A 13809-nucleotide genomic window follows, 5' to 3' on the forward strand; every position below is an offset into this window, starting at 1 on the left:
TAGAGACTGGTACAAATCAGATTTGTGGTTAGTACATATGTATGCTAGCACTGAAAGATCTGTCCATCTATGCCTATGCAAATAATGAATAAGTATTCTCTATTTTCATTTGTACACCACAGATAAATATGTACCAAAATGCCGTCTTTCCCTTGCAAACCTCATCTAACAGATGATAACCTTTTGCTTAAACACTAAAATGCCTGGCTCTATCATAAACCCTGCATGTTAACTTTATACACTTCTTAATTTATTCGACAAAATATCTAATTCTCTCACTCAAAATGAATTATCTCCCTTGCACCTACCAGAAGAGTGATGGGACAGGAACTGCTTCTGATTTCCTTCAGCCTGGGTCTTCCCATGGTTCCCTGGAAACCACTTTTGTTCTGGTTTTTTACAATCCACAATAAATGTCTGATCTGAAATTAAATTAAATATTTTGAATTGAAAATACAGAAGCATTCTTAATTGAATCCAAACAAATAAACTGTTGATGCCATGAATAAGTTTGTTTTTAAAAAAATCCAAATTAATCCCCACCAGGTCAAATTCATTATAAGCTTCATATATCCTTTCATGAAACTCTGCCTCACCATTTAAGAATTTTTACTTTGATCTAGAAAAAAACACCACAGTGTATTTCAGAGCTACAGCACTAAGGATGACTGTTTGTGCAACAGTCAAGTATTTACCATTTTTTATATAAAAAAAAGATATTTTTAAAAAGCTAAGGGTAGAAGCAGTACAAAATCACTTAAATATGTATTGGATTGTGGGTATTTTCTTTCACATGTTGAAGATCATAGACTCCTCTTATTCTTATCAAATACACAAGCAAATTATGTTGATATGTGAACTCATTTAGTATGACAGAATCCAAAATCTAGTGCAGCCATTTAGAACATCCCCCAAATCATTTAAACATGTTGACATGGCATTTTGACCTTAAAAGATCTGGAAAACTTATAGCCCAAATTCTGGTCATCTTATTGGTTCTTAGGTTTTTAAGGTTCTGATAAAAAAAATTATTCACTCCTATCTTACTATCAGTCTCTGGGAATCTATAATCAAGAGTTTTCAGTTGTGTTCAGTTATAATATGAGAGGAATTATTTATCTAAATTATTAATTGGAATTACAAAGTGCCCATTAACTTTTGGGATTATTGAGGACTCATTTCAAGACATTCTGAATTATATCATAGTGATAGATCAGGACTTTTGGTACATCAACACATTCAAGACTACTGTTACATCAGCACATTTAAATTTGGAATTCATTCTGAAGACTCTATACTTTTGGACTTGTGACAGAACTTTTAGGAGCATTTGGGATTTAATTTAAATACTGTAAGTTCCCCTTAAATTTTTATTTTATAATTTTGAGAATTAAATTATTTGTTGATTTTACAAAACTTGTTGGTTTTGCTTCTTTTTTGCTACTTAGTTAAAGACAACAGAGTTGTAAAATCATGAAATCAAATTGTTTACTCCCAAAATTCATCTAGGTAGTTCAACACTTAATTGTTCATCTGAGATCAACACCCTTGACCTCATGTATGACTTACTGTTAATGTGGTTTTAAAGACTACAAACAAGTTCCTTCTTAGAAACTCCAAATGTCTAATTTATGAATTTCATTGTCAATCAAAAACCAAATGCTGTATAAAATGTCCAGTAAATATAAATGTTTCATATAATATGGTGTTTTATAAGTTAGTGTGAGTGTCTTACCAAAAACTGAAGTTCAACGGAATCTAGCAGAATAATTATGGAAAATACACCTTTTGATCAAATTACTATTATGAACATATTGGGTGTATTGGGATTCAAATATAATTTAGCAGAAACAAATGTTTCTTCATGCACATTTTCAATGGAATTACAATTATGGATACAATGAGATCAGCTGGTAAGTTCATTTATTCTAACTACAAGTATTTACGTCTCAGTTACAAATTTTGTTACACATATATGTGCCAACGAATGATCCTCTGCAAACACAAAAAATAAATATTAAATACGTAATAAACATTTCAAGTATTTCTTTAATATGCATCAACTTGGTAACTCTCACTTAAATCTGCATTTTTGCAGCATCCACGGATTACCCAGCATAAACCCAACTTGTCTGGTAGAGATAAGAGTTTACCAATGCAGTATTTAGTTCCGTTAACTACTTGGTTGAATACTGATATATAGCATGATTACACTTTTGCCCCCAAACTTCATGCTACAGAGGGGTTTTGATACATGTGTTCAAGATTGGTGTAATCATCTATCCTCATCCATAGTTGACTTGGCATGATTTGTCAATGCTGATCAAAACTTCTTCAGTGCTTTTTCTAAGATAAAGTTGTGTAAATAGCAGCCATGATATGGTATCATTTGTATAAATCTGAAGTGTGTTTTAGCAATTTATGATAAGCAGTTATTAAACAGTGCAAGAAGTTATTGAAGGTTTTCATACATTCATTAACATCACTGATGGCAGATTGACATCATTTGTACAAACTTAATAGCACTTTCTGCCAGAAAGCTTGCGGTCAAATTTGGCCAAATCATGTAAAGTGGTTTTTCTTAAGTCAATGAAAGGAATTTCCTTTGTAACAATGGTGGCTGTACCTGATGGTAAATCTACTTCATTTATATAAATCTGAAAAGCCCTAATACCAGAAAGTTTTCTGTCAAATTCTAGTGAGAGAAAAAGTTGTTTAAAGTTTATTTCATATTTTTAATAATGGTGGCCATATTTGATTAATAATTCGTACAAAAGTATGAGGTCTTCATACCCATATAAGCAAAATAACAGAGAGTTCAGCTTGAGGCAACTGAGAGATTTGCAAAATTTGGTTGGGAGTTGTGACTTGAAAAGAGGTCGGATTTTCAATTACCATGGTAATTTTTTCACTCTGGTTCAACTATAAAGTTGGTAAACAGGGCCTTGGCACATATACCTTTATTCAAATTTGATGCAGATTCCATGAACATGGATTTCAGGGATGTCATATTTGTTTTTATTTTTCAAATACTCTGCATGACACACAATATCATTCTTGCTAAAATGGCAGTTTTAAAATCAGCTTTACAGGAAGGGCAGAATGTATGCTCATGTCCTTTGATTCCAACCACTGAAATTTCCATTTCCACCTATCATTGAATTTCGTGTGATACTGTGTTTTATTTTAGATTTTAGCAATTTAAGCACTGGCAGATAAATGTATGCTTATTCAGTAGACATCTTGACAAACTTTTAAACAGTGAAGCCAAGCCAACTGAGCTTTTTGCTGACTGAGCTATTTAGTCATTCAACCATAATAAATTAATCACTTTAATCCTCTTGGTATTATTCTGACCACATGTAGCTAATCAATGTTGACAAACTTCAAACACTAAAACAGAAATAACCCTAATGAGAGAATCAAGTGGGTATTAATTGTTTTATGCAATGTGAAATTAGCAACTAAATTATCTTGCCTGCTTCGGCCAGTAAACAATTACATGATCACAGGCAGTATTACCTGTAATGGAAGCAAGGTGTGGAAAAAATGCATTTAAAAAAATTTAATAATAATTTTGCCTACATAGATTTCACTGAGTGATACAAGGAATGGGAGACACTCTCAGCTCAGGGGGAACATCATCCAATCCTTGAGGTTCACATGCATGCATGTTTGAATGCTGTCTGTCATGTCTGGTCAAATTCTTTGCAGTGGTTTTGGAGAAGACACTTATAGGTTTTCTGTTTTGAGTAAATATGGCCATATTGGATGGCAGATTGGCATACTTTTTATGTATCTAAATGGTCTTCATGACAGGATACTTTATGCTAAGTTTGTACAAATTATATTCAGCTGTATTGGCAAAGTTGTTAAAAAGTTTGTCTTTTTTTAGTAACAGTGGCCACATTTGATGATAGTTTGGCATATTTGTACGTGTGTCTGTGGTTTAGATTTTTAACGTAGCTTTAACAATTTTTCAGCCATATCACTATGATGTCTGCAGTATGATAGTTTATAGTGATGTCTAGCACTGGGGTATCATGCCGCAGACATGTAGCATGATGTCCCACCAAGTCACATTATCCTGACACCAGGGCAACCAGTCCTAACACTAACCTTTTAATGCTGAGTGCCAAGCGAGGCAGCTGTTAGTACCATTTTTGTAAGTCTTTGGTATGACTCGGCCGGGGTTAAAACCTGCAACCTCCTGCATCAGAGGTGGAGGCTCTAACCACTAGACTACCAGAGCAGTTGGCATATTCGTAAAAACTAAAAAGTCTTCCTGTGACAATGCTTTCTGTTCAGCACTTTTAGAAAGAAATCATTTAAAGGTTTTAACGTGCTCCATGCCAAATTTGACTGAAAATTACGTGGCAGTTTTTGAGTTGCTGAAGATAGCAACTGTTGACAGACAGCAGACAATGAATGACACGCAACAGACAAAGGCCATACTATACGTTCCATTGACCTTATGGTCAGGTGGGCTAAATGGGACAAATGCAGCAGATTCATTTCACCTTAATATGAACCACAGCAGGCATGGCATTCAATGTGTATTACATAAGCATAACAAAAAGATTTCTTGCCATAATTTGGGAAAAACTAATTTAAAAAATGCTGACTAAGGCAAGTTTTGCTAGATGTTATGACTACAGCACTAACAATGAAGGAAACACTAAAGAATCAATAAAGAAGACTTTAGTTTTTTTCCCCTTAGAGACATCAATGGATCTCTACTTACAACAAAAAAGTTTTAAAATAAAATCTATGTATAAAATATCATCTGGGCTAATTTATTTGCTTCAGAACTTGAACTGACTGGTTTGTTAATTTGCAGAATGGTTTTATAACTGGGAATTATTCACAAATACTGTTATCTCCAGCTTTTACCCGTCAATAAATTGTCAGCACGATTCAGTGAAAGTATTGATTACTGATGCATATATGATAATTTCCACATCTTTCAACTATATGAATATTCATGCATATTTTTTTTGTCAAGGTATGCAGTCCTGAACCAAACATACTGTGCAGACACAATATTTTCTTATCAGATTTATCGCAACCATGACCGTCTAGTTTCTGACCCAAAAATATAGAGATTTAAAGATACATGGTTGAGAACTGAAATTTTTGTGCCAAATTCCTTTTTAACTTTTCAGCCATAGTTACATTGACCAGTAACACATTAACCCCTTGAGGGTTTTGTCATTTCACCTGAAATTCGAGTAGGAAACACATTTTGAAAGCTATTTCTGAATACATTACAATACAGCAACTTCCAGGCGATTTTCCAATAACCTAATGCTAGTTGTGTTAGAAACATCGTTTTTCATTGGCTATTTGGCTTGGACATGAGCAGAAGGGTAAAGGTTGGAGTCTTTTTCTTTTTTTTTTTGCTTAATGGACCCATTATTTTCGTATTGAGACCACTCTTTATTCGATATGCCCATCTTATCCTACCTTTTGCAAAGGTTAATCTGTCTGTTTGCAGTTCATACCAGTCTGCCTTAGATCTGAGACCAAAAAGTCTAAAATCCAGACACAAAATCGGATTCCAACCATGAGCAAATTTTGGGTGGAAGAAAAAAAATCGGTTAAAAAGAATGCGATTTTTTCCTCTGTATTTTTTAGTGCAACTAGAACTTCCAGATTATTTGGTATCATTGTAGAGCTACATCTGTCTGCCTTTCTATAATACCACCCACTTTAGTGTATCATACATGACCTTGACGCTACAGAGCTCAGCAGTAGGGTACTACCTCCTGCCACGTTAACTAGTCACCAGGGGTTAATGTGCTAACCAGCAGATCAAAAAATCAAAAGGCTTCTTTCCATCTGACTCAAAGTGCAAGTCTTCTATAAAAGTTTAGTATTGATCTGTGATATATAGATAAAAGTTTAATATGCAGAAATCTTATTTCTTCTTTCAGTCTGTAACCTTGAATTTTGACCTACTGACTGCAAAACTGCAGCGTTTGTTCCTTACTCAGAGAACGAGATGGTCATAAAGTTTGGGTCCAGGTATGTGGTGTAGAACTAACGTTATTATGCAGAAACTGTTTTTCTTTTTCTTCAAAGGGCCCTTGCCCTTTGACCTTTTGACTCTAATACTGACAGGCTTCTTCATTATCTCAAGTGCAGGCCATCAAATATGTTTGGTCAAGGTCTGTGATCAAGAATTCATGTTTTCATGCAGAACAATTATTCTTCTTCTGGTCACAGTGACCTCGACTTTTAACCATTAAACTCAAGTCACATACATCTGACTGTAGCTTATGTGGCATAAAACAACAGAGCACCATTCTAAACATCTTAAGTCCAGCCATGTGTTTATGTGTCCAAATTAACATACTGAAGAGTTTGGCTAATTATTTATGGAGAGGCAAGGTTAATTACAAATTCATAAAGTCATAATAATATCAATCAGCTCCTGAGAATAGGCAGCGTTTGTTAACATTCCAAGTCATTAACCAGTGCTGAAAACAAGCCACAAGCAGAGTCTGTTACTCTGCATAAATGGAGGAACTCTTCTGTTTATGAAGTAACAAACAGTCCATCTCTTATTTCTTCATCATATATACTATCTAGGAAAACAAGATTTCAGCATGTCCATCTACCTGGGTATATTTAGTTTCAGAGGTACGGCCTGTCCTGTTATAGTTCTATTATAAACACAATCTATTTTCATGTGGAATGAACTAAGCTCCATGATCCTCATGTGCAGTTTATTTGCCTTGACTTCTTATGTTTCTTGTAATATATCTGAAGAGGTAGGCTGTATGTAAACTTTTATCCAACAGTAGTAATCCAGCTAGGTGTATCATAGTATCCAGCTACTAAGAATGCCTGAGTTCAATTCCATTACTGCCTTTAAAATTCATATTTTCACCAGGTACCTAAGAACAGATACTTCAGTACATATAATAGCAGATTAGAACTTATGTTTCACAGGTATGTTCAGTTTTAAACTTTAATAATTATCAGATTATAGTTACAAAAGCAAATGTACTGGAGATGACAGCCAGGGTATATTTTGTTGCTAGCTCTCTTGCTGGTCCTAGCTTCCTGCATCTACATCACCTGTCTATTCAATTTCAATTCCAAGGTTTTATTTTGAGTAATCCACTAGTGCATCTAAGACAAGTGCACAGAACCATTTCTTAAGGTTGCCATTTCCTTTTTCCATCTCAATTTCTGCATCTAACATTTGTAAATTAGTACCTTAAGACATATGTAGCTTGCACTTACCAAGGTCCTTACCTCCTATTTCCCTGACAAGATAATATCTAGGTCCTTACCTCCCATTTCCTTGACAAGATAATATCTAGGTCATTACCTCCCATTTTCTTGACAAAATATATCTAGGTCCTTACCTCCTATTTCCTTGACAAGATATATTTAGGTCCTTACCTCCCACCTCCTTGACAATATATATCTAGGTCCTTACTTCCTATTTCCCTGACAAGATATATCTAGGTCATTACCTCCCATTTCCTTGACAAGATATATAATAATAATAATAATAATGAGGACTTCGTATAGCGCCTAATCTTTAGAAGCTCTACACACTTTACAACATTAGAGAACACATATAAGATAAACAACATATAATGATATGATTACAAAAACAAACACCATGAAATTAGAAAACATAAAAAAAACATGCTGAGAATATTTAAGGTAGGAAACATTATTAGGTCTTTAAGTTTGTTCTTGCAGTCGAAATAAGTGAGTTTTGAGAGCACTCTTGAATGGGATCACTGTTTCTTTGTGTCTAAGTTCAGTGGACATTTCATTCCATGTTGCTGGGCCCTGGTATGCAAAAGATTGCTGTCCATATGACTTTGTTTTCATAGTGGGAATAATGAGTATACGATTGTCAGAAGAGGAGCGTAAGTATCTTGCTGGTGTGTACACATGGGTGAGGTCGGATAGGTATGTTGGACAAGAGTCCAACAGTGAAATGTAGTACAGAGAACAAATTTTGTGTTTGATTCTGGATCGAATGGATAGCCAGTGTAGGGTATAGAGCAGTGGAGAGGTGAGCTCTGATCGTGGTACTCTTAAGTATCATCTGAGCAGCTGTGTTTTGAACTTTTTGAAGTTTCTGGAGCAGATATTGAGACGAACCAGACAGAATAGAGTTACAATAGTCCAGTCTTGAAAGTACTAATGAACACACAAGTGTTTTAGTGGCATCAACTGAAAGATATTTGCGAATGGAGCTGATGTAGCTTGCACTTACCAAGGTCCTTACCTCCTATTTCCCTGACAAGATAATATCTAGGTCCTTACCTCCCATTTCCTTGACAAGATAATATCAAGGTCCTTACCTCCCATTTCCTTGACAAGATATATCTAGGTCCTTACCTCCCACCTCCTTAACAAGATATGTATAGGTCCTTACCTCCCATTTCCTTGACAAGATATATCTAGGACCTTACCTCTCACCTGCTTGACAAGCTAAATCTAGGTCCTTACCTCCCAGATAAATTTTCATTAATTTGTATAAATGCTTAACATTCTCTTTGAAATCATTACCAAAGGATTTCTGGTTCCAAAGAACTCACCACTGTATAGATTCATGGATTCATCTCCAAGCAGATGAACTATGACCTTGCCAACTGAATTCAACAAATCTGGTTCAGTACCGAAATTCCCTGGCTGTCTACAGCAAAGGTAGGCTCTCCAGGATTGCTGAAAATAGAGCAATACTAACCTAATATACTACAGTTAAAAATATCAGTATGATAACAAGCTGTAACAATCAAGGTAACCCATCATACTCTGCTCCTGCAAACAATGCCCCAGTTTCCTAACTCTTTTAAACTGGACTACATACTTAAGTCCTAATTTCCTCATGATAAGTCCTAATTTCCTCATGATAAAATGTTTTGATGCGTTGGCTGATATTGACATATGTTCTCTACAACATATATTGACTGCATTATACTCACTGTAATTTCCAGATAATATATGTAACAAATCTGAATTAAGCACTGTATTAAAGAAGATGTGTTGTATAAATAATAGCCATAAAACATCAACAAATAATGGTATAACATACCCTGAAGACAAGGTCTATTATTTTTATCACATGACTTTTTATAAAAAAAGGTGATTTAATCTGCTTTGGAATTCCACAAGTACCATTTCAACTGAATGGTGCAAGGGACTTAACATTATGCTGTCAAATTAAAGTTAACAAGATCTGGACCGTGTGACAGGAAGAATGACAGTGTTCCTGAAGGAATTACCATGCAACATGAAGACTGACCATCTCTTACAGGAAACATGTAATACAGTGGGGTTTTCTGGTTCTCTGGGAAACGTATACTGTGACAAAATACACTAAACTGGCTGTAATGATGTTATGAGAAGCTCTTAAGTGTGAGCTATGAACTGTTTTCAGTACTATCTTTTTATAATATACATGCTTGTTAATACACCCACCCAACAATTTGCATAAAACCAACTAAATAAATTTACTTACTAAGCCTTTATCAATAACAAAACCTCCAACCACTGGTTAAAATATTTAATAGTAGGCAGGTGCCCATTATTACAAAAGGAGAAAATAAATGATGCTAACACTGGAAATAAACAGTAACCTGCCTTGGGTGTAATTCTTTGGTTTGTGTTAACCTAGAGTAAACATATCTCATTGCCAGGACAACAATGTTGATACATATGTATAAACTGAAAGATGAAATAAATTTTTGGTAAGATATTAAATTCAGCCTGGAAAAAAGTTTACAGTGACCTCATCTTCATCATTTGTAAAACAATTTATCTTTTAAAATAGTCTTCATCATGAACTTACACCATCCCTTAGGCAATAATTATTAACTTTTCATGAAGTTGTTTTATTAACACAAAGTTAAAATACTCGGCTGCAGATCAAGATGAATATAACTTTTTGAAATTCATATTCCCAGTAGCAACTAAAAAAAAATTCAGGAAAGTTTTATTAAATACAGTAATTTCCTGATATTATTTTCCTGTTTTAGTGCTAATAAAACAATCTATCCAGTTTGTACTGTATGAATAAAAAGAATGCACAGTGAAGGTTAAAAAATGTACACTGTCTAATTTATTAGATAATGTATTGACATTCAATTTAATAATCAAGTAATTAAAGAGAATAAATAAATGATAACAATAAAACATGTCAATTCTTAATATAATTTTGGTTTGAAATATCTTTCTTTAATAAAACAATGTACAAACATAAAGTGATGTAGTCAAACAAAATGTCAGAAATATAGACAGGACTAAAAGGCCTATTGCCACTAACTATTAAAGTAACATCATGTTCTATGAATACAGACAACTAGTGAATAGACATCAAGTGAATCTTTTGAATTGTCATAACTTCATAATGATTCGTCTCAGATATGAAGTAAATCCATAAAGGGTTTAGGAAATATCAGCAAAAGAAAAAACTTTAAATCAAAAGACAAATTTGTTATGCCTTCTTACCATGTGAAGCATGTCCTTTAATGTGATGAAAAGTGCTCTGTTATACACTGAATGCTGCCCAGTAATGCGGAAAAGTGCCTAGGTATTTGGCAAAAAGTACTATATGTGGTGATAAGTGCCTGGTATTTGGTGAAAAGTATCATGCTTTATGGTGAAAAGTGCTCTGTTATATGTTGAAAATTCTCAAGTGTTACAAGTATATGCTCTTAAAATAAGTAAAAAGAAAAGAGTGAAGACAACAAGCTTTGTAAAATTTAACAAATAATTTATTTCCCTAGAATACAAAGTGAAAAATGAGAAAAAAGAACTTAGTTTTACAAATTAAATCCAAAAATAATCTAAGAATTAAAACGCAAGTCCTATCAATGAAAAGTGCTAAATAAATCTAAGTAAAAATCCCAATGAAATTCAAGATGGAAGGCAGTGACATCTGTAATAGTAAGCGTTGTACTGATATGTAAACGGTCTCTTGTTGAATCACATAAATATATTATTCCAGTTTTTTTAATTCTGTATAAATTCCAGTAAATATCTTTGTTCAAAAATTATCAGATCACTTTTGTATTTCCAGAGAAAACAATCACCTGAATCCAATAATTTGAAGAAAAATAAAATTCAGCCCAAACTGGTCAAAAACAATACAACTTAACATGTCAGATGTTAAAGCACGACTGAATAGCTTTTATCAATACATCTGTAATAAGTCTGACTAAGGTGCAAAACAGTTTCACGGATAAGGGACAAACATTCATTCTTCTGGAAAAAATAGAAGTTTGTTTACCAATTGACACATGCTTAATGTCACATGGTCCAGGTATGACCATGACTCAACTTAATGTTTCTTACTCTGAGAAAGATAATTAAAAAAATAAAAAATGTTGTTTACCAAAGTTGTCACTGATTTTGGAACAAGGTCAGCAACTAGATACAATGTTTCTATGATTAGTTGTTTACATCAGAAAAATAAAAAAAATGAAAAACTCAATTCTGGACAACTTCAAATCCAGTAAACAATGTTACATTATAATAACATGTAATGGAATGAAAAAACTTTTTTCAACAAACAAAGAAACAATTAAATTAAATATACATAACACAAGTCACGTGAAAAAAAGCCCTGTAATGTCACGAAAAAAGCCCTGGTACATGAAAAGTACTATGTTATGTGGTGAAAAGTGCAATGTTATGTGGTGAAGAGTGGCAGTGAGTACACCTTTATGTGGCAAAAAGTGCTACCGATCTTATTTAGCAAAGACAGCCACTTTTATCTGGTTAAAAGCCCTTTGTTATTTGGTGAAGATGGCCTGTTTGAGGAACAAAATAACAGAAACATGTTTTATAAAACATGGACCATTTTTTCTTTCTTTTAAAGCATGGTAACACTGAGTACATGTCTATTTGAACAAATATTACATATTCTGAAAACAGGCAAACATGGTTTCAAAAGCAAATGTGGTTTGCAATTTCACTGGATGTTATTTTTTATAAATTTTAACAACATAATCAGTGTTGAACAAATAGAATACTGTACTAGTATGCTTAATGCAACCAAGTATATACTGCCATTGCACAGTTTATAAATGGATACAGACACTACGCCAACACAGGAATTTACTAATGTACTTATTTTTCTGTGATGATGAAAAATCATGAGAAGTTAAACTCCAAGTGGGAGAGTGGAAATGTGCATTAAAAATACCAAGTCTCATGCCTAAATCAGGAGGGTTCACAGGTCAGTGCTCATGATATAAAACCATTATAACACATTATGTACCCCAATGTTAGGCAATAAAAACACTTTACATCTCTCACAAACAATATATACAGAGGAATCACCTCATTATGAAGACAAAGTGGGGCAAAATGTGGAGGATTTTTGGTTCTGGTGTTTTTTTAAAACTTACCCGTAAGTACATCATCAACTGTGCTATTAGCTGAGAGCTACTGTCAGAATTGTCCAACATTGACTGAAATAAGAAAATGATTGCAAAGTACTGGATATATAGTTGACCTGTGCTAAATGATAAAGTTATTTTGATTCTGTCATTAGAATATACATGGTGTTATGAATTCCGTGCTTTACTCCATTGAAACCTGCAACAGTAATGAGTTAAGGTAACATAAAACTTCAATTATTTGACATCATAAACATGTGCATACAATTTTGTTAAAACTTCAGTCAAATACTTTATTAAGTTTGGTGGTTTACAGGTAAAAAAAGAGTGGAACAAAAGTGCAGGTGGATACAGTATTAAGAGATGAATCTATTTTCAGTTTTATGAATTTTTTAATAACTGAGCAAAACACTGGCAATGGTAAAATTAAATATTTTATTTTATACTTTACAAGTGAAACCAGTGATTTAATCATTTACCATAAGTACTTGCTTATAAGTCAAGGTTAACTGCAAACAACAAAGATGATGATCTGCTATAGCATAATGCACCTGCAAATCTGGGTCAATGTTTATTATTCTACTGATTACTCCTAAGAAACTGCACAGACCCAGATCTGCTGGCATATTTTGCAACAGTAGATCTGGATCTGTGCAGTCTACAGCTGGATTCAACTTACAAGCTAGTTTTTATATATGGTATCCATTTGATCTATTTATTGATACTTTAAACAGTCAACAACTAAGACCAAGTTGTTGTTCAACCATATTGTTGTAGGAAAGAATCTGTCCGAAAGATAATGTCTTTAATTTAAAGAAGTTGCCATTTTTGTCATATTGTTCTTAAACCTGCATGTGTAATTAATATCTAATTAATATCATAATTATTTTTTTAATTTCACTCATATTTTCCAAAATTAAAGTTCATATTTTGTCTGAAAGCAACATGTTTACATATTATCCTCTGGCAAATGTCTGGTTTTAAAATGTTTTGAAGCAGAACAAGTTACATAACATGAATACATCCACTACCTTACAAATTCAGTCCCTACCTCACCATCACCAACTCTGGTAACAATAATATCATTACTTCTTTTGGTTTCTTTCAGCAACAAAAGTTCTAAGTCATCTGCTTGCTTGTGGAGAAGTCAAACTAGAGTGATCTGTCCTTGGACAGTGGAACACATACCAAATCCTCTCAAAACTCAGTTACCACAGGAAAGGATACGAATGCTCTTCCATGAATGTAACTGTGGTGATGCCTTGGGATGGTGTGCTGGTAATACCATCATATATTTAAGTAATTTTGAAGAAAGATTTTCCTTCAAAAATTTGTTTCTTCTTCAAATTATGTACCAAATGATAATATGTCACAAAAATAGGTAAGAGGAATTGTTTCTATCCATGGGAAGGCCACCCTAATCTGC

The 13809-nt window shown here is 33.6% G+C and overlaps 1 protein-coding gene across 1 annotated transcript in view; it reads right to left on the minus strand.

Moving 5' to 3' along the window:
* Nucleotides 1-13809, minus strand: part of LOC149803623 (transient receptor potential cation channel subfamily M member-like 2) — a 155179-nt gene that overhangs the window by 96945 nt on the left and 44425 nt on the right. The window contains exons 13-15 of the mRNA XM_089953363.1: nucleotides 12393-12455; nucleotides 8577-8703; nucleotides 309-422 (exon numbers count right to left, since the gene is read on the minus strand). Of these exons, the coding sequence (XP_089809489.1) occupies nucleotides 309-422; nucleotides 8577-8703; nucleotides 12393-12455 (304 nt within the window). The remainder of the gene's footprint in view (nucleotides 1-308; nucleotides 423-8576; nucleotides 8704-12392; nucleotides 12456-13809) is intronic.

This window comes from Sinohyriopsis cumingii, chromosome 3 (genome assembly GCF_028554795.1).
Source record: "Sinohyriopsis cumingii isolate HCF-2022 chromosome 3, ASM2855479v2, whole genome shotgun sequence".
Classification (NCBI taxonomy): Eukaryota; Metazoa; Mollusca; class Bivalvia; order Unionida; family Unionidae; genus Sinohyriopsis; species Sinohyriopsis cumingii.